This window comes from Mandrillus leucophaeus, unplaced genomic scaffold (assembly GCF_000951045.1).
Source record: "Mandrillus leucophaeus isolate KB7577 unplaced genomic scaffold, Mleu.le_1.0 Scaffold161, whole genome shotgun sequence".
Lineage (NCBI taxonomy): Eukaryota > Metazoa > Chordata > Mammalia > Primates > Cercopithecidae > Mandrillus > Mandrillus leucophaeus.
This window is the reverse complement of record NW_012101599.1, coordinates 2,242,774-2,264,765: the sequence shown is the minus strand read 5'-3', so window position 1 is coordinate 2,264,765 and position 21,992 is coordinate 2,242,774. Positions and strand designations below refer to the sequence as shown.

The window sequence follows — 21,992 nt, the reverse complement described above, 5'->3', positions numbered from 1 at the left end:
CGGGGGTCTCTGCGTTCTCGCGCTGCGGGGCGGCCGCCGGGACCCCGTCGCCGTGTTTGAAATGCTGTGGTTTTTGAACCTCAGGTCACGAAGTGGATTCGAGTGAACCGGAGACCCCGAAAACGGAAGCGCAGGGAGAGGGAAGCGGTGTTTGAAAAGGTAGGGGCTCCGGAGACGGTGCGCGGCGCAGGTCTCGGTAAACCCGCGTCTGCCCCGCGAGCACCTGGTCCTGACAATAGAGCAGCGCTGACTTTAAAAAGTTTTTGTTACAGTAAACCGGGGAAATTCTGTAGAAATACTGGTCGATAAGCCTGATCAGCTGCATGTTCTCATAAAGAGAGAATAACCCGTGAGATTTGTTTCTTGCTCGTTAAATACAGCAGTAGGACTTAAGTGGGTTCCATTATTATTTTAGATCCGCGGTGTTTATTATCTCAGTGTTAAGGTACCTCTGAAAAATGAAAAGTGTTCCGAATAAATCGCCCACAGTGTTAGGTTTCCGTGCGGTACGTTCTCTCACCTAGACTTTAAATTGGGGTCATCTAAGAAATGGAGAGAGAAGAAGAAAGAAGTGGATTACTTTTAAAACACGAGGAGGAATTTTATGTGCTGTAAAGCAAATGAGAAATTTGTTTACCTAAGTGTAGAATGTCAGTATGTTACTTTGCAGAAGTTTGGACTGCCTGTTGTCTGATTTTGTACTAAAACTTGATTTGTCATTGTAATAAATATCATGAAATAAGGTAAGTAGCCCGTTGTTTTCCAAGGGACTTGCCGAAAACTCGTAAAAGTGAATAATTTTTTGACAAATGTTACAGCAGATAGGATTTTTGTTGCTTTTGCTTAATTACATATCACTGTTTTTTGATTCTTGATACCACCAAGGGATTAAAATAGCGGTGTGTTGTTTTTCGGCTGCTAGAATGTATGATGAATCACTCTTGATTCTGAAGCCAAATTCTTGCTGATAGCATTGCTGCCAATTTCTGTGCTGTGTTGCCTTAGTATGGGCATTGCCGCGTCCGAGAATGTGCACAAAGCACATCAGAATAAAGGTGATCCCAGAGCTACAGAGTGCACTTCAGGATACCAGAGGGCAGCTTCTGAGAGAGCTGGAAAAGGAACCAGCCTGCGAATATAGTTGTTTGTAGCTAGACTTTTCAGTGTCCATGAAAAGGGGGATCCCAGCCCTTCCCCCCCCCCCCGAGGGTCATATATGTCACTTCAGTTGAAGGGTAATAGAAAAAGTTGTCATTTGGAACAGACTTGAGTTTTCTGGCCATACCTCAGCACGTGGTATGGTAAGTCGTGTTTAATGGTTTAGGTGTGTTTTAAATGTTTGTGAGGTGATGAATGAGAACATAAAATACCCAAAGAAGGAAAAGAATTACGGCTTGCTTGGTATTTTTTTTAAAAATGTGTCGTAGCTGTTGTTTATTTATTTATTTTTTTTTTGGAGATGAAGTCTTGCTCTGTCATCCTGGCTGGAGTGCAGTGGCGCGATCTCGGCTCATTGCAGCCTCAGCCACCCAGGTTCAAGCTATTCTCCTGCCTCAGCCTCCCGAGTAGCTGGGACTACAGGCACGTGGCACCACGCTTGGCTAATTTTTGTATTTTTAGTAGAGATGGGGTTTCACCATGTTAGCCAGGATGGTCTCCATCTCCTCACCTCGTGATCTGCCCGCCTCGGTGTCCCAAAGTGCTGGGATTACAGGCGTGAGCCCCCGCGCCCTCCCAGCTGTTGGTTTTTAAGCCAAAAATAAGATTACCAAAATGCACAACGTCCTTTAGAAAGGAGGGGGAGCCATTATCTTTGTGGATTGTAGATGTTGTGACTACCAAGATCTAACCTAGAAGTAACCGTATCTGTGACACCCGTGACACCCATGACTGGGTCTCCTGAGAATGGGGGTGGGGCGAAGGCGGGGACTGATTGCTTGCTTCGCCTTGCAGGAGAATGAAGTTCTTTGCCCAACCATTTCCCCTTGATACAAGCTCTTGTGTTAAAACTTAGGGGGAAGATTTGCCTCTGACTTTTTTTCTTGGAAAATGTGGGCAGCAATTTTAAAGAGAACGTGAAAATGGAGTAGGTTGAAGCCAACATTCAGAACTTCCTTTCATGGATTGAAACTTAAAGCTGAGGAGGTTTGAGGGTGGAGGTGAGGAAGGGCTAGAAGATAGCAAATTTCAGAGTCGTATCAGAGAATATGAACTGTCAGTTTCCAGTGTTTCTTTTGGCTCTGCACAGCACTTCCAAGCCCCTTTGTCCACTGTTTTGTTTCTGCCACACCTAGAAGAAGATTCAGAGCTCGTAGAGATAAAGCATGCGGTATTTCCAAGGCCTTCCCCTGTTCTGACATAGAAATTGAACTTTGTGACCATGAGGATTCATTCCAAGGCCCATGTGTTAACCTTTTGCTAGGGTTTGAACCTGTTATTAGTAGGAGCCTATGTAGTTCACTTGCTGTTGAGTCTGGTAAGTTATTTTTAAAAATGTCTGCCATGTCACAAATAGAAGCAAATTATTCAGTTTCTGTTTCTTCCTGCATTCACTATATCTTTCTTCTATGTTAAAATAAAACTATGGTATTTTCTGATTTTATTCAGTTTGTATTAGTGTAAAATAAAGTGAATCTCAGTCATTTCTGGTAGGTGCCCATTTGAAATGTAGCCGTTGCTTTTATTTGTCTGCTTTGTTTTCCTTGCCTCCGTTCCTCCCCTCCACACTGCCCTTACCTCCAGCCCCCAAGGGTCTGTCTACACCTGCAGGCCTCTCAGGATTCAGCCTAGATGAGTACATTTGATGAAGTCGTTTGTGCTAACTCTGCTGGGGGTCATAACCTTTTTCCTGCGGTAGGAGGGGCCAGCTTTTTTCCTGCCGTGTGGAAAGCAGAACCTTCTGACCTGCCCAGGAAAGGAAAACAGTGCTCTGGTGAGAGGACGGACCCTGACCACGGGCGCTGGGCAAAGGAGCCGCGTCGTAGAGCGGCATCTTCCAGGGATGTTTGTTTTCCCCTTAAAGAGAATCTGGAAGGTGCTGAGTAGTAGGCATAGTCTGAGGCAACTTGAATACTAGTTGAGTGTTTCAGTGAACTCGCGAGGGGAAGCAAAACAAACTCACCCTGTGCTCGGCTGTGGGTTAAAATAACGAATAGTGAAATAACGTAAATTGGGGACTGAGATGTGCCGCGCAGATAAAGGGATTTAAAGTGCTCCCCTGGGCTTTCCCCGCCTTCTGCTTCCAGTCATCCCACCCACCAGAGACTTGTGCCATCTTTCTGTGTTATCCTAACAGACTACATTTCTTATCTCTCTCACACACCTTTTCATATTTTCTCTGACATTTATTTCCATTTTATTTTAGTTTCATATTTTGCCCTTGTTCTTCTGGTATGAGTGAATTCTTTTATATTGTTTTGTTTTTCATTTAAAGTGACAAAACTCACCTCTTTTACTTCTGGTCCTCAGGTATTTTTTTCTTCTATTCTGATACTCTTCATTTTTAAAATTATTTCAAGTTCCTTTCATTTAGTTTAAATAATTTTTGCAACAGAAAAACAAGGAAGGTATGAATAACTCACGAAAAACAATTAGGATGATTGGATCAGCCAGCTGTGCAAAGGACAGGATGAACAGTTGTGATTGCAACAGTGAATTTTATGTGTGTTTTTAAACTCATAGATTTCACTAAATGGCTGTTGGTTTTGGAAGAGAAACGCGCGTTTTTTTCTTTTTTTACCTTTTTTAGCTGATTCAAAGATAAAATTATGTGCCATCACAGATTAAGGAATGTTTTTACAAATATATACATATAATATAAAGATTTAGTAATCCTTTAATCAATATTCTAAAGATTAGAATGTATAGTAGAATAGTCTTTTATGAAATAATGTACTTATGGAAAATACATGACTGGGATATGATTCCTTTAGAGGAAGAAAATTTCAATTTTCAGATTCAGAGGAAGCACTCTTCCTAGTCTATACATATCACAAGCGGAGAGCGAGTTTTACGGTCCTCATTTCAGGTCTTCAGTCAGCGTGTATGATGATATCAGGAGTATTCATTGGCTCAGTTTCAAATCACTGAAAATTCAGCCGTGGTAAGGTTGGCCGTTATGTGTATTAGCGTTTCCAAGCGAGTGGTCTCGGCTGGGGCGAGATTGTCAGCTCTCTGTTAGGATTAGTCCCAACGAACACGGTGCAAATGGTTTCCAACAACAGTGCACTTCAAGGTTACCTTCATAATTCTTTTCTGCCAGAACCCAAGAAACAATACTCTTGAGTTCTCAGTGTTCAAATTGTTAAAAATTTCCTGAAATTTTCTTTCACATACTCAGAGTGAAACATAAAGATCTAGAAGGATGGTTGTGAAAAGTGTGGACCTTACAGTATGTAGTGGGCATTGTCGTTGAGGCCAGATGATAAATTCTGTTTTCCAAATCTGTAAGGGGGAAAAAAAACCCAACTATTTTCCTTGTTATAATATATTCCTAAATTCTAGAGTATTTTCACTCTACTTTTAGTTCATTTGTTCCTTATACATACTTGACTCTGAACCAGAATCAATGATAATCTTAGTTTGAATAATTCACAGATTAAAAAATTGTATGTAAAATCCAATTTGGTTTATGCATTTTTTAGCATTTATTGTTCCTTTTAAATTTTATATATTGTAGGAGAATACTTTTATTACAGTACTGATATTCAAAATGGTAAAGGTAGGTGCAAATTTTAAACTATTTAATAAAGTACTGCTGTGTTTGTCTTTTGTGACAAAGGTATATTTTATGTTCAGTTTATGATTTCTGAAAATGAATGTTAAGACTCATAAAAATTATTCGGCTCTTTCTTGGACCCAAAAGAGCAGATGGTGACTGCGGTAGGCTTGACTCCAGAGCCATCAGCACACAAAGCTTAGCAAAATGGCACAGAGTGAACCTACGGAGTGCTGAGCCGAGGGTCCCTCCACTTTGTAGGAACTACCCCGCTTTCAGCAAAATAGCAGGCTTAGGCAGCCCGTCTTATGCAACTGAGGCAACACTGCAGTTGAGTGCTTTCCCAGGCGCTGGTGCCCTTGCCTGTTTTGAGAGTGCCATTGCTCTGTGAGAATTCATAACTAGTCTACATTTATATAGCCGTAATCTCTTACAATAGCTTCATTGATCCTTGATTTCCATAGAAAAGCTTTATGGATTCGAGTGAGTCACAGCTCTTGAAGCACCAGCCTCCTGGTTTTCCCTCCCTTCATCGCTTCCTCCCTAACTGTGAGTGGCTTTGTATCCTGTGTTGTACTGATTGTGCCTTTGGATGACAACTTACTTGAGTGATGGGGGGAGGCAGAATAATTTATTAAAAGTAATTACAAAGAAACCAAACAGAAGGAGTAATTACAGTGCTGTTAATACGCAATTCGTTACTTTATTGCTGAAATATTTGGAACTCAGTTGAGATTCTTGGTCCTATTTGTGGGTCTCTCATTTTCCCTTGTAAATCCCTAATAAATAATGTATTAAAGTTTCTGTACCCAGGTCTCATTTTAGATGAGGTTTCACAAAGTCTTGGCTTTGTTTGCTGTTTTTTTTTTTTGTTTTTTTTTTAAGCTGGACCAAGGAGTAATCGCTGATAACAGGTATTTTTGGTAGCCTCAGGAAGGACATCTGATCTGTATAATTTAATACTGTTAAGTTTTTATCTGTTGCATAGATTTATTTATTTTTCCTAATTTCCCTAGCCATTGATTTTTTATTTTATTTTATTTTTTTTTTTTTTGAGACGAAGTCTCACTCTGTCCTCCAGGTTGGAGTGCAGCAACCTCCACCTCCTGGGTTCCAGTGATTCTCCTGCCTCAGCCTCCCGAGTAGCTGGGACTACAGGAGCGTGCCCCCACACCTGGCTAATTTTTTCTGTGTTTAGTAGAGACGGGGTTTCACCCTGTTAGCCCAGGATGGTCTCTATCTCCTGACCTCGTGATCCACCCGCCTCAGCCTCCCAAAGTGCTGGGATTACAGGCGTGAGCCACTGCGCCTGGCTGATGTTTTTTTTTTAAGACTCTGCCATTTTGCTGGGCATGGTGACTCACACCTGTAATCCAAGCACTTTGGGAGACTGAGGCAGGAGGATCACTTCACACCAGGAGTTCCAGACAGCTTCGCCAACATAGAGAGACACCATCACTACAAAACAAAGGAAGTAAAAATTAGGTATGATGGTACATGCCTGTAGTCCCAGGCACTCGGGAGGTTGAGGCAGTAGAATCGCTTGAGTTCATGAGCTGGAGGTTATAGCGAGCTGTAATCCTGCCACTGCACACCAGCCTGGTGATAGTGCAAGACCCAAACTTGGAAAAAAAAAAAAAAAAAGAAAAGAAAAAAAAGAATCTGTAGTTTAAAAAACATGTTCCAAGATTTCTGTGTATTAAAATTCCTTCCCATTTTTAACTAGTATAATAGGGAAAGTTAAAGTATCATCATCCACTTACCCTCATGCACTTATTCACATATTTTAAAAAGAATCTTTGGAACTATTCATATCATAATAGCTAACATTTCCCATGTGTCAAGCACTGTTCTAAATCCTTTACATGTAGCAGCTCATGAAAATGTACCAATAAAGTAGTATCACAAACAGCAGTATGACATTAGGATGTTGTAGAGTACATCAAACACTTTTTGAAAGGGGTGAGGTATAAAGAAGTCAAACAATTGCTATAAAAAAGAATGCTTTGGGCAACATTTGAAAATTCTCTTTAGTGCAGGTTATTGACAATCCTAGACCACCAGCATAAAGCACACATTTCTAATTTAGGAAAATCCCAGCCGGGATGTATTTGAAAACATTTGGAATTGTGCTGATAATTACACTGCTATGGATTTTAGCAAGTTTGATGCCAGCAGCCATCAACTCTTCTGTGCCATGAGAGATGAAAGCCATTTTTATATAAAATGTTAGAGTTCGGCTGGAAAAGGGAGGCAGGCAGAGAAAAATTTCGTGGCTTTTTAGTTGCTTTTATAGGAAGTATTAGTTTCATTCTTGTGACAGAATGCTTTACTTGGCAGTCATTCTCATCGACATTTTAAGGAGCTGCTGTTTTGTGCCTGGGTCTCATATGGCACTAATAAGGTGCGTTTTTTTTTTTAGTAGCACCTACTGATGTCTGTGTGGGCTCAGGCCTGCCGTTGTTTCCATTCATCTTCTATTGGAGGAAGCTGACAGCAGCGTGTATCAAGTCTGGCCAACATATATTTCCCTCTGTTTCAGAGTCTGTGCCCACAGAAGAGTTATACTCGAGCTTTCAATCTCTAACACTTAGAAAAGGGCCTGGCCACATGCAGCCTCAATAAGTATTCGTTGAATGAATTGAATGAATCCCACAAATGGCATTTATTTTATAAACGCGTACCTGGCTATTGCATTAAAAAACTTTTTTTCACTATTCAGGTGTTTTTAAATTTTGTTTTTTAACTATAGAGGTTTTCATCAAAATATATTTGGTAGAGTTTTCCTGTTTTTTGGGGGGGGGGGGGGGGGGGGGGGGGATCTCTTTTCTGTAAAGAGAGCTTGGATTCCCGAAGAGCTCGTACTGGTCCCAGCCGTCCCACCTAATCACGTGTCCCCTGAGTTTGTCACATGACCTTTGCTTTCCTCTGAAAATCCCTTTATTCAGTAGACCAGTTAGGCCCATTTATAATAATTGATAAAATCAGTATGTTTGACTTCAAGTTTTTCCCACAGTTTTATGATGTTTTGAAAAGTGTTGTCCTTTTTTGATATTTAGGGAGGCTTCTATTTTTGGTTTAATGGTTACTTTGACGTAGTACTTTTCTTCTGCTCTTGTGTATTGATTCCCTGCTGTGAGAGATAAATCAGTCATTTACCTTTTCTTCCCCCTCCCCTCTGTATTTTCTATCATGTGACTTGAAATATCCTTTCTTTTTACTTCCTATAAGTACCTGTAAGACAGTCAGCTGGCCGATTGTATTTTCCATGTAATCTCCTCATTATCCCCTTCTTGATGGCTGGACTGTGTCTACGATGTCAGAGCATATAGGCATTACATACTATGCTGTACCCTTTATAAAATCACTTAGTTTTAATTCTGTGGGTTATGTTTAATGTTCATCATCTGCTTCTAGATTGATGTCTTTTCAGTCAGTTCTGAAGCTCGTTTTCTAGTAGATTTCTCAGGAAGAGCCTAGGGCACTTATGGTCCCTGGTTTTTTGCATGTTTTAAGTTTGTGCTGTTTATACCTGAAGGTCACGTCAGCTAAATAAGAAATCCTTGGTTCGTATTTCTACATTTAATTATCTGAAGTCTGTTACTCCACTGTCATCCTGCATAAAGTCGAATGCTGGTCTCATTTATTTCCCTTGGAGTGACCTGGTCATTTTTCCTGGACACCCAGATTTTTTCTATACATTCCAATAATTTTAGTTTAATATGTCTCGTTGTGGGTTACTTTTCCCTGTTGTCGCTTGGCTTTTGAGCTTTATTTTCCTTGTCTGTAAAATGAGAATAACTTTTTTTGTTTTGCTTACTCACAGTAGATAGGAAGTGAAATAAGATGTATATGAAGTGATGTAAGTGTATTATTTTACTATCTTGTTATCCTTTAAAGTTTTTTGTTGTTAGGAACTTTGAAATTTAGCCTGAGTAACATGGTGAAACTTATCTCTACCAAACACAAAAACTGTCTGGGCATGGTGGCTCATGCCTGTAATCCCAACACTTTGGGAGGCCAAGATGGATGGATGGCGTGAGTCCAGGAGTTCAAGACTAGCCTGGGCAACATAGTGAGATCCCATCTCTAGAAAAAAAAAAATACAAACATTAGCTGGACGTGGTGGTACACGTCTGTGATCCCAGCTCCTCCAGGGCTGAGGTGGAGGGTCCCTTGAGCCTGGGAGGCAAATGTTGCTGTGAGCCTAGATCGTTCCACTGCCTTCCAGCCTGGGCGACAGAGCAAGACCTTGTTTCAAAAAAAAAAAAGAAGAGAAACTTAAGAGTACTTCATTTTATGAGTGTATGAACTTGAGTTGATGTTCTGTCTGTGAAAAGTAGACAGCGGCTACCCAGTGAGTCCTCTGTGTCCCGACAGTAAAGAACCTTTTCCTGACTCCATGTGGTAAGCACGCTCTCTACTACTGGACTGAAGGAGGTGCTGCTTTCTGAAGCAGCTCACCTAGAAAACTCCGTTTCCATTTATCTTCTCACACTCTTGCCTGTCATGTTAGTTCCCCACTCAGAACTCTGGGTTTACATGATTTCAGTTTATATGTGCATAGAGAAACACTTAGAAAAAATTACTGTCTTTTTCAGATAATGAGGATTGCTGAAAACCTAAGTCAGCCTGAACAACAGTACATTTTCTTGAATTTATTGTACACAAGCCCCCACATAAGAGGCTGCTGGAAAATACCAAAGAGACATGAGAGGTGTCATTTCTGGCCATGGTGGATATAAAACACACAGCATATCAAAGATCACTTACAAAGCATCCTGTGATAAATAAAGCCACACCAGCATAGCACAAACTAAAGACATGAGTATACGATGCATTTTTACCCGAGGCTACCCTGGACTAGAGTTTCCATGCCTGGTCTTTGTTTTGATAAAGCAACACTGGACACATGTAGGCTGGAAGTTATGGTGGGAAATTGGGTAATTGAATTAACTGAATCCATTTTAGTGCTTTTACCTGGTTTGTAAGCACAGATAGGGGTTTGATTGATGTATTTGTAAATAGTGTTAGTGTCTTTATTTGAATATGTGATTTTAAAAATTCATCCATGTTTCACAGGTGAAGCTGGAACCTATTATAGAAGTCCTGCTGACACCTGTAAATCAAATTGATTTGGAAACCCAAGGCCAGAAATGTAATACTGTTGGTTATTCTGTGCATAACACATTTCTTACTCTATATTTCTTCAAACAGTTTACAGTTTTTGTTTGATATGCACAACATACAAAACCCTGAGTCAGCAATAGAGAATACCGAGATGAGTAGTTTATAGTTAGATGTAGAAGACTATATAGGATAGGAGAGTTTATAGTTAGATGTAGAAAACTGTTACAGGGTAGAAGACAGAACTGAATCAGGCCTGTGTCCGGTGCAGGGAAGTGCAGTGGGTATCGGAGCAGTTTGGATCTCTGTGAGGGAAGTCATCACTTCGGGCTCTTTTCATTGTCCATGAGCCCTTGTTCAGGATGATAGCAGGATGCAAATATTTGTTCAATTTCATTCAACTCTTGTTATTTTGTATAATCGAGGATACCATAATTTGTATTCTCAAAATCCAGATTGTCTTCGTGAGCACATACTCACTATGAAATTTTTTTTTTTCTATTTTTAGTAGAGACAGGGTTGCGCCATGTTGGCCAGGCTGGTCTCGGACTCCTGACCTCAAGTGATCCGCCTGCTTTGGCCTCCCAAAGCGCTGGGATTACAGGTATGAGCCACTTTGCCTGGCTCCAGAGATTGATCTTTTATCTTTGGCTCATAAATGTGAAATCAAAATGTCACAGCAAGTTTAGGCTACTTCTGAACTTGGTTCAGTCTGTTTTACCCTCACTCTTTTTTCTTTTTATTTGCATTAAGCTTCCCCCCCACAAGGCCCACTATAAACCTTTGGTTTCAAGGCAAAATAAAATGTTTCAGAATTGGGGGTGGTAACTTTAAGTTCTAGAGTTATTCAAAGTTTCCTTCTCTTGTGATTTTTTTAAAAAATATATTCTCATTCTGTCACCCAGGCTTAAGTCCAGTAGCATGATTATGGCTCACTGTAAGCTTAAACTTTTGTATTCAAGTGATTCTCCTGCCTCAGCCTCCTGAGTAGCTGGGAGTACCACCATGTCAGCTTTTTTTTTTTTTTTTTTAAGAGACAGGGTCTCTCTCTGTTACTGGTCTTGAACTACTGGCCCCAAGCAATCCTTGTGCTTCATCCACCCAAAGTGTTGGGATTACAGGCCTGAGCCACCGCTCCCGACCCTGGCATTTTCTTACATAAGGTAGCAGTAGTCATTTCATGTGGCCTCACTTGTAACTACAAGTCATAAAGCTCATGCTATTAATTTTCTGTGGCAATTTTCTACCATTAATTTGGTGTCCGAGAAGAGAAAAAGGTATGAAGGGCATGAGACGTTAAACAGGAATGGCAGAAAGAATCCAGGAGAAAAGCAGAATGTACCTCTGGATCCTGTTTGTGTACAAGTAGGTTTCTGTTTTTTTCTCCCTAACCATCACACATATGTAAGATGTAGTTTTCCGTGTCGAAGCTACAGTCAGGCATCACTTGGTTATGGGGAAGTGCTTCGTGCGGCGATTCCTTCGTCGTGAGAACGTTGTAGAGTGGACTTAGACAAACCTAGATGGTAGAGCCTGTTGCTCCTACGCTTCAGATGTGTACAACATGTTACTGTGCTGAATGCTGTAAGCAATTGTAACACGTTGGTAATTATTTATGTATCTAAACATATCTAAACATAGAAAAGGGACAGTAAAAATACAGTGTTATAGTCTTATGGGACCACTGTTGTGTATGTGACCCATTGTTGACTGAAATGTGATGCAGTGTGTGACTGTGCCTTCAACATTTACTCCTGATGACAAAGGTAAAGATTGCTGAGTGCCCCCATAGACAGCAAAGATGGTGATTCGGAGGCTCGCTCTTCGTGACTTTCTTGAGTTATATGTCATGTATATGTTGCATGCCAGGAAATTCACCCACAGTTTGTTGAGTTTTAAGAAATGCTTATAGTTGTATACCTGATACCACAATCCAGTTTTAGAACATTTCCATCCCCCAGAAAGTTCCTTGTGTCCATTTGTAGTCAATCCCCATTCCTCCTCCTAGCCCCAGGCAAATACTAATCAGCTTTCTGGTTTACAGTTTACCTTTTCTAGAAATGTCATATAATTGAATCATACACTACTCAGTCTGCTGAATCTGCTCCTTTCATTGTAAAATTTGAGTTCCAGTGGGGTTGCATGTATCACTAATTCCTTTTTATTTTAAAGTCGTATTGCATTGTATGGATATATACTACATTTTGTGGATCTACTTACTGGTTATGAGACATTTGGAATTTTTTTTGCAGTTTTTGACTATTAAGAATAATGCATCTGTGGACACTGGTGTAACTGTCTTTGTGGAGACATATGTTTTCATTTCTCCTGGGTGGATACCTAGGCCTTGAATGGCTTGGCTATATGGCAGGTGTATGGTTAACTCTTTAAGAAGTTGCTAGACTGTTTTCCAGATTAGCTGCACCATTTTACATTCCAGCAGCAGCGTTTAAGGTTTTCAGTTTCTCTGCCTCCTTGTCGGCTCCTGGTATTGTCAGACATCTTTATTTTAGCCACTCTGGTGGGTGTTCAAACACGCTTTCTTATACTTAACGTTTTATTTCTTGAGAGGATTTGAAAGTGTCTAGATACCTTAATGCTGCTCTTGTCTTCCACTTCACAGACCAGAAGGCGTTGGCCCAGTAAGTGGGAAATCTGAATGTCTCACACGAGATTCCCAAATGAGTCACTGAGCCTAGAATCTTCATGCGTCAGTTGGAGTTGGAGCAACCTGCTTTTGTTCTCTCAACTCTTGTGACTCGGAATCCTCTGTGTCCTTGTAGCATTGTTCGGTGTGCCTTTCTTTTTATCCTTTCAGAATCATCTGTTCTTGTCCTCTGTGGAATTGTGTCTGATGACACGCAGCTTGTTTTCTGCAGAAGTTTGCTAGTGTCGTGAAGAGGTTCTCGCTGCCTCTGGGCTGCAGCACACAGGCGCTGGGCGGTCAGACCTGGTTTCCGAGGCTGGCTCCACATGACTGTGTACCGCGTGTCATCCTGTGAAAGGGCAGACGCGTGCCTGTCAGAGCCTTGTGGGAGTTAGTGAGGGGACTTCTCTGAGGCAGCTGGTACTCACTCAGTACTTAATGCATCTTAAGGCACCTCTTCACAGAAGGCGGTGGAAGGCTGCCTACGTGATGGCGTGTAGATAGCGATGCCATCCGTTTGTTTTTTTCTCCTCCATGACAGAGAAACAGGAAAACATTCCTAAATTTATTTATAGATGTTAAAAAAAAAATTAGGCTTGTTTTTTTCCGGTAACTGTTCTCCAGCCAGCAGCAAGTATAGCAACAGTACTTTTATGAGTTGGTATGTTTATTCCCTGTCTTTTGGCTTTATTCAAGAAAACCAGTTGTGTTTCTCAGAGCAACCGTATTGTTTCAGTTGCCACTCTCTTCACTTTGTCCATTATAGTATAATAAACTGTCCTTGTCCCTTCTCCAGATTGGAAGCTCCCTAGGTAGTGGTCAGGCTGTTGATGAGATTTGTATTCTAGCAAAGCTCCATTTTAGATAATCTTTCATCATTTTTTATATGCAATAAGTCACTGATTTTGTTTCTTTTGTTCAGTTTTAATTTGAAGTTCCTTTAAAGACTGTTGGAGCTTTTGCAAATACCCAGCTCATGAAGGGCACTTAAGATTGGGCCCATCTCCTGCATCAGCACATTGAAGTTTTCTGTCTAAAGGAGGGTTCCAGCTACCTGTTACCCTTTTGCTGAACACAGTTGCGGTGTTGCAGTGTATTTCATGACAAAAGTGCACTCTAGTTTTCTGTGAAAGGATTATTTTCTCTGAAATGATTCTTGGTCATGTTGAGTTTCTAAATGTTAAAGAGCACATAGTGTTTTTGATCTGTGGAGATCTCATCTTGGTACCGTAGTGCTGCACAGGCCACCAGGAAGAACTGAAACGTTGAGGCAACTTGAGAAAATAAAGTCACCGCCAGCAGGAAGCTGTCTAAAATAACCGGAAGATTATAACCCCCGCACCCGGAGGAGTGTGCTAGTGAGTGGAATGTCTGAAAGCTACTGGAGGTCCTCCACAGGTGCATGTGTTCGTCCTAAGGAGAAGGAAGAGGACGAGGATTGCCCCGGAGGAACACCTGAAGTTCCAGTTGAGCACTTCGTTTGGGAAGCTGACCAAGGCTGGAGTTGTGATTTTTGGGAAAGGCCTCACAAGCTTCTCTAATTCAAGTCCTTGTTTTACATGTGAGAATGCAGAGGCCCTGAGAAGTGTTGATTCCCAGGCCTGCATGCTGGCTGAAACTAGAGCCTGGGTCTCCTGTTGCTTTTTCCAGCTGTCTGCCTGCGCAAGCATGGAGGCAAAGCCGCGCTGGGCTGCGGGTGAGGAGAGAGGTGTCGAGGTGGCCTTTACTGTGTTGTGGGGCACAGACACTGAGGGAGACAGGGAAAGGTCTGGGAGACTCAAGATGATACCTCAGATGGCCGTCCTTTGTGGACTAGACACACGTCCAAAGGGAGGGCCGTTTCCTGGCTTATTGAGGACCTTTCCATTTGGGCTAGGAGTAAACTGATTCGGATTTTGAGAGATCAGTCATTCCAAAGAGCAGGTAAGGATTCTATAGTAACACAACTGTGTTCACTGCAAAGGTTGATGTGAAATTGTGCTTTTCCCGTTACATTAGTGAATTTTACAAGGCACAGATTATTTGACATTTTTGTGATGTTTGTTACAGACCAAGCAACTGTGACATGAAAATATTATTATTAAAAAAAAAAAATGAAACATAGGGCCGGGCGTGATGGTTCACGCCTATAGTTTTAGCACGTTGGGAGGCTGAGGCAGGTGGATCGCTTGAGCTCAGGAGTTCAAGACCAACCTCGGCAACATGGTGAAACCCCGTCTCTACTAAAAATACAAAAATTAGCCAGGTGTGGTGGTGCATGGCTGTGGTCCCAGCTACTCAGGAGCCTGAGGTGGGAGGATTGCCTGAGCCTGGTGGAGGTTGCAGTTGAGCCAAGACTGCGCCACTGCACTCCAGCCTGGGCAAGAGTGAGACCTTGTCAAAAAAAAAAATCAAACGTAAGCATGGCTGGATAAATTGACATTTTATTTTGAAATGCAGTAATGGCACTCTCACAAATGACCTTTTCACCAGTCTGTGCTGGTATTTGTAAATACATATGTTAGTATTTTCTAAAATGCAAAGCTGATTTTCATGTTTATACATATTCATACCTTGATAGGTTACAATTTTAGATTTTCTTTCTGCAGTCTGCCTGACTTGGCTATTTGTTCATAGGCCAGATCAGACTACCCTCATTCCGCAAAAGAGTATTGACAAAATTAATGCTGAACTTGCCTTGTGAAGAGTTTAGTGCCCCGGAACTCTCTGTGTTACTGGCAGAGCAAAGTGAGTAGGAATAGTGTGGCTTAGGGAAAAAGATGTGTTTTCTCTCTAACACAACTGGCAGATACTGAGGTGGGCAGGTGGCAAGAAAAGGCAAGTACTGAGCTGATTCAGACTTGCAGAAAGCTTCCTCTCCTCCTTCTTAGCAAAATGAAAGGCTCTGGGGAATGGCACCTGCCTTTCCCTGCCTTGAGGAACCTGGCATCGTTTAGTCTTTATTGAAATTAATGTAATGACTTGGTCAACAGTAGCATTACGTAATCACAGAGCGTCAGATTATCATAAGACAAATTTAAATGATGCTGAAGTATCTTCCAGCAGACGATTAGTGATGTACCAGCATGCATGTGTAGCTTGTGTGGCTGTGTGTGCATGCAAGCACGCACACGTGCGCGCACACAGTCTCATCGGCCTTTGGCCTCTGAGCAGGGGGCAGGTTTGGACTGGGGCCTGCTGTGTGACCACAGTCTCCCATCTTGTATTGAAGCTACATTGCCGTGTGCATCTGACTCTTGACTCACGCTCTGACCGACGCCTTCGTTTCTGGAGAACTGCCCTGTTTCATGCGAGAGTCACTGTCATCAGGAGCCATCTCAGGGAGAGGCTCAGGGGGAAGTGTGAAGGTGGAGCAAGTGCACCAGCTCCAGAACAGAAGGTGAAGAAGGACTGTTTCTGTTTAGATTCACTTTCCTGGGAACCCCTGATGGAGTTCAAGGTCATAGAAGAGAAGAAATCAGACACTGCTACAGGACTCCTGCTCTTGGGTTCAGATTCTTCAATGGGAGGGGAGAAGAGAGTAATCACAAGTGATTGTTGTAGATTTTGTCTCAGCTTGTTTTGTGTGTCAAACCTGTGTTGAGATGATAGGCGGTTACAGAGAAAGGAGAGGAGGCGTGTTATAAATGTGTGGATGATACACGGTTACAGAGAGAGGATTATATTATAGATTATATAGAGTGTTATAAATGTGTGTGGACTTCAGTGTTACTCCTTCTCTTCCAAATGATCTTCCAGGTGTCTAGAGGGTGAGGCGTGTCATCTACGTGAAGATTAAGAATAAAAAAGAAAGTACCTCTATGGTATTCTTAGTGGGGGTTTTTCCTCTGAAAACCTGTTACCAGCATATTTGGGAATACATCCTTATTTTTTTTGAGATGGGGTCTCTGTCGCCCAGGCTGGAGTGCAATGGCCCAATCTTGGCTCACTGCAGCCTCTGCCTCCTGGGTTCAAGCGATTCTCCTGCCTCAGCCTCCCGAGTAGCTGGGACTACAGGCGCCACCACGACGCCCGGCTAATTTTTTTTTTTGTATTTTTAGTAGAGATGGGGTTTCACTGTGTTAGCCAGGATGACCTTGATCTCCTGACCTCATGATCCACCCGCCTCAGCCTCCCAAAGTGTTGGGATTACAGGCGTGAGCCCCCGCGCCAGGCCTATTTTTTTTTTTTAAAGACAGTTCATTATTGTCTATCTTAATATCGTATTAGAACTCACAATAAAGCAGCTGTTTTAACAGTAGCTCAGTGGAAAGAGTTTATTTGTTGAAAGTGTTTTACTTCCCAATAAGTTTTTTGATTTAGTTTTCTTAGCAAGAAAAATGTTTGTCTGTTGTGCATGGACACATTTCCCCCCTTTCCCAGAACGTGTGGTTTCCATTAACTATTTTTCCATAGAACTTTTGTGGGTCACCTGCGCTATTAGGGTTAAATGGAGATCTTAAAGGACCTTTCTCCCCGCTACAGTCTGGAACGACATGGGTTTGGGATCAAACTAATTGAAATCCCATCTTTGCCCCTTACCGGCTTTTTCACGCTGGATCGACTAGGTTGTCTAAGTCTCAGTTTCCTCATCTGTAAAACAGACTTCGTGGGAAAACACTTTGCCCAGAGCTGCCCCTGGATCATGGGTCACAGACAGTAGTTATTAACGTTACTGGGGAATGGGCTTTTCCAGTATTGTTTTCAGACTTAAAGTCGTTTGTCATCTGTGGTGTGTTATGGGAACAGAAGATGCCTGAGAACTGACAGGACAGACCAGAAAGTGTAGCTGCAGGAAGAGTGGCGGTGAGGGCACGTTTGGAACATCAGTGTGGCAGGTGGACCAGCTAAAGTGTCCCCAGCATTAAGCTGGGAAAGCAGCCCAGTCACTTCTCTAGTGGGTCCCGGTCCCAGGTGCAGAGGGCACCTGCCTCCTCGCCTGGCCCAGGAAGCTGCCCCACGGGGCCACTCTGCTCCAGTCAAATACTGCCTCAGGTTCTGTTGGAAGTTTCCAGCTGGCTCCTCCGAAGGGAGTTTCAGTTGAAGTCACCGGAGCTGTTTTATTGATTTCGGTTGACGTCTTTGTGAGCTCAATTTACAAAAAGTCTGGTTATCCACAAAAATGCTTGCTGATGTCCTGAGCAACTGGAGAATTCCAGAAAGCTTTCAACAGCAAGTGTTGAGATCTCCCCTGACCCCCGCCTCCCAGCAACTCCAGAGGTCCGAGTTTACAGTAACTATTATTCTTGTGTGGAATTGGCTCTGGATAGTTAATAAGTTTCCCTGAGCGCGGACTTACTAACAGAAACCCACTTAGTCACTGAAGAAGTGGGTCCAGTGTTTGTCCCAGCTATGAGTAATGGGTGATGCATGATTTAAAAAGGCTTCTCAGAAAGGCCTTGCTTATGTAGTGAGCGATCAATATTTTTGAAAAGAAGTTTTTATAGGTAAGCCGTAACATTACTTGATAATCAGACATCATTTTCAAGTAGTTAAAAGGGTCATTGGATAAAGCCCAGTGGACCGATGCTGGCTTCCTAATTGCTAAGGGCTGAAACTCCACATGCCCTGTAAATTATGAGCATGCTTGAATTTTTTATGGGGAAAGACATTATGTTTTTATGTCGGATAATATTCGTGTCAAATGTTAGATCAGCCAGCCGGCTCTATCATCCAGGCAGGTTGCTCTTTATCCCCACCTGATCCCTGCTTTTCCTTGCGAAGTTTATTTTAATTGGAGAGTCAGGAATGAGAGAGAACGTAGGATGGGAATGAATCATGAGAAAAATGCCACCAGGCGTTTTTCTTATTCCATGTCCTTGTTGGGATATCCTTACCTTTGTAAACAGAGAGCAGCAGTTCAGCTGCAAGCTCGCGAGCAGCCACTGGCAGCACTGCCTCCAGGAGGCCTCGAGAACATTCTCATTGTTTTCTCCAGGCTGTGCTGTTCCTCCCCTCAGCCTTGAGAGTGACCAGGGATCTCCTAGGCCTAGGGAAACGCCACCTGGTCATTGGCCACAGCTGTTTCTGGATAGGGTATTTGTGTGACCCCTGTGCCACACAGTACCGGCCGCCCAAGAGATGGCAGTGGTTTTGTGCTCTGGGCCTGAGCGTGTGGCCCCACGTTCCATGAGGCCTTCGGCTGGTTTGCCAGAGTGTCTCTGAGAGGAGGGAGATAATTTTATTGCTTTCTTCTCAAAATAAAGGAAATACCCAAGGGGATGGTGGGAGGGGAGGGGATAAATATAGCGTTTCCGATTTCCTGCTTCCTCTGCTCTTCCACAGCGTTTCACTTTTCATAAGGTTAGATTTTCATCCTATCAACTTCAGCTAAAAATAATTCCAACCATTTCTATCAGATTGGCCCTCTTATCATTTATGTACTTGTTACTATTTTGCTTTCCTATTCAAAACCTTTTTTTCCCCTTAGGCCAATGAACTGTTTTACTTTATTAGCTTCATATTTATTTGTTGGTGCATAATAGATATACATAGTTTTAGAGTACATGTGATTTAGTACAATCATATAATTTATAAAAATCAAATCATTATATTTGGGATCTCCGTCAACTTAAATATTTGTCTTTTCTTTAAGCTAGAACCATTCTCAAAAGCTTTTCTACAGGGAGTAAAAGACAGTCTGCAGTGCTCACCTGCTGCACCTGGTGTGTGTCGTGGTCTTGTGGTTCGGGCTTTGGATGGTCAGAAATTCTGGCTTGTCCTTGCTCTTCCTTCGCCCGTGACCTGTTTTCCCAGCCAAGGCCATTACGTATGCTGGTGTCCCCTACTCCTTCCAGCCTTCTGTTAACAGATACTGTCAACCCACAGCCACTGCAGACATGGCCCATTGCTACTTCCTTGTCCACAGCAACAATGCTGGATATGGCTCAGTGCCTTGTCAGACAGACAAGGGTGGTTGATGAGCCTGCAGAGCGGAGCTGGTAGGTTAGCTGCTAGAGCTGACCCCACTGAGTCAAGCAGTGAGTTTAGTAGGTACTTGGCAAGAGTGAATTCATCAGGAGTTGGGAGAAAAGGTGCAAGAAAGTTCGTCTTAGATTATTGGGCATGGGCTCCCTGCTTACCACGCTGGTATTTTCATTTTGTATAATTGTGAAGTCGATAGTGACTTTAACAAATAAAACCTAACTTTAAAGTTGGGAGGTAAGTGACTTGTGTAAGGTTTTTGGTTACATGAGCTAAAGGTAAGAATTTCTGTAGAGTCATTTCCTAATTTTTCAGAGTGCCCATTATCATGCTTAGCCTAGGCATCTTGCTCAGGTTTGCCCATTCTGAAAGTCCTGTGTTCCTAGGGCCGTGGCCATGATCCTCACTGGGCTCTGCCGGTTCCCAGGCCCCAGCACTGCCCCCGCCGGCAGCGAGCAGTAATAAGTAAGCTCTGCGTGGTTAAGCCTAATAGGGCCGTGACCCAGTTTGAACTCCGTAATGAGGAAAGAGCAGATTTATTTGCTCCCCTGCATGCCTCCCTCCCCCGTGTTCCTTTATTATCTTTAAGAGGAAATTGAATAGCAAAATTCTGCATTCTCATAATGCTAATGGACTGATGTCATCTTTTCCATTCCGAAGTCAAGAAAGTAAGAGAAAACCGGAACATAGATTTAACACTTCATAGCTACCAAGGGCTTCAGCACCGGTTCTTTTCGTGTGTATGTATGTTTTTAACAACTTTAAGGCATAATTCACATGCCATAAACAATTCACTGATTTTAAGTAAGTTAGCTAAGTTGTGCAACCCTCACCACAATCTAGTTTTAAAACATTTCTATCATCCCAGAGGAACCCCTGGCGTCCGTTGGTAATCACTGCCTGTTTCCCCCTCTCCTCATCCCTAGGCAACCTGTAGCTACTTCTGGTTTCTGTAGATTTGCATTTTGTGGACATTTCATGTCAGTGGAATCATAATACATGGTCTCACGTGTTTGTTTTTTCACTTAGCGTAATGTTTCAAGGTCCACGCGTGTCGCAGTGTCTGTCGCTGTGTTCCCTTTATTCCTGGACAGTATTCCGTCTTACGGTTACACCACGTTTTCTCTCTGCTCACTAGTTGATGCACATTTGTTAGGGCTGCCATGAATAATGCTGCAGTAAGTACAGGTGAGCTGTTAAAGGAACATGTGCTTTCAGCCCTCTCCGATAGATGACCTAGGAGTCGTATAAGTTGAGCAAGTTTGTATGAGCAGCTGAGTAAATGGAATGATACAAGAAGCCTAGGTTGTTTTCAAAGTGGCCATACCACGTTACCTTCCCACCAGTGGTGAACAGGGGTCCCACTTTCTCCACGTCTTTGCCATGGACTGTAGGGAGTATCAACTTAACCACTGACTTGTTTTATATTCTTAGGTACAAAAGAAAGCTAGGAACTGTTTTAAGGTATTTACAGTTTTTCAAGCATTGTTAACACATGTTAATTAAAACTGTAGGCCTGGAGTGGTGGCTCCCGCTTGTAATCCCAGTACTTTGGGAGGCTGAGGTGGGTGGATTGCTTGAGCATAGGAGTTCGAGACCAGCCTGGGCAACATGGAGAAACCCCATCTCTACAAATAATAGAAAAGTTAGCTGGGTATGATGGCATGCACCTGTGGTTCCAGCTATTTGGGAGGCTGAGGTGGGAGGATCACTTGAGCCAGAAGTTCAGGGCTGCAGTGAGCTGTGACCACACCACTGTACCCCAGTGTGGGTGACACAGCCAGAGTGAGACCCTGTCTGAAAAAATAATAAAGTGAAATGGAATAACAAAATAAATAAACTTGTGGTCTTTGATGCCTATCCTCCCCAGTCTCTAGGTTCTGCCACCACTCATGCATGCAACGGTTAACCACTTTCTATTTAATTATGTTTTTCTTGTGGACTTGATATAAACTATTGAGTTGATGTATGTGATACTGTCTAAGTTTACTTTGGGAAATGATTTTTTTTTTTTGGTATTTTGGATTCCTTTTTTTAGTTCTGTTACTCGAACCAATGTTTGTCAGTTTGATTTCTGATTGTAAACATTGTTTTAATATAGAAAAGACACGTGTCTGTAGAGCCATGTTTTGGGGTGCTTTAAATAATTAAATAGTGGAGTTCTAGGTGTTAGAATTGGGTAGCTTTTTAGGATTCTTTATTAAAAATGCAACTAGCAGTATTTATGTGAATCATTTGACATAGCAGGGATTACTATGTCCTCAAGACCAAATGACTAAAGTTTCTCATTATTTTTGCTTATTCTAGGATTTGCAGGGATTTTTAATTTTGGCAGTGAACAAATCAAGTGAACCTATTTTTCTAAATAAGTTATATCAGTCATGGCAGAGCTTTCTGGTGAAATAGCCCTCGCGTCGTGGGTGAAGTTCAGGACCACCCTTTGGGTCTCAGCGGCATCACGGGCCTCAGAACACTCATTGCAGGCCTGTTTATCTTTCTAATTTGTGCTTGTCCAGATATTCTGAAGCGGGACATGCAGTCTGTCAAGAGGAGAAGATGAGGGGCATTCCAGTTCACACCCAGCCCGAGTCATTCCAG

The 21,992-nt window shown here is 42.4% G+C and overlaps 1 protein-coding gene across 1 annotated transcript in view; it reads left to right on the top strand.

The window, feature by feature from the left end:
* The window catches only part of LOC105536617 (chromosome unknown open reading frame, human C9orf3), a 404,528-nt gene that overhangs the window by 300,073 nt on the left and 82,463 nt on the right, over positions 1-21,992 (top strand). Inside the window, 1 exon segment of the mRNA XM_011976020.1 lies at positions 8-159. Within this exon segment, the coding sequence (XP_011831410.1) occupies positions 8-159 (152 nt within the window).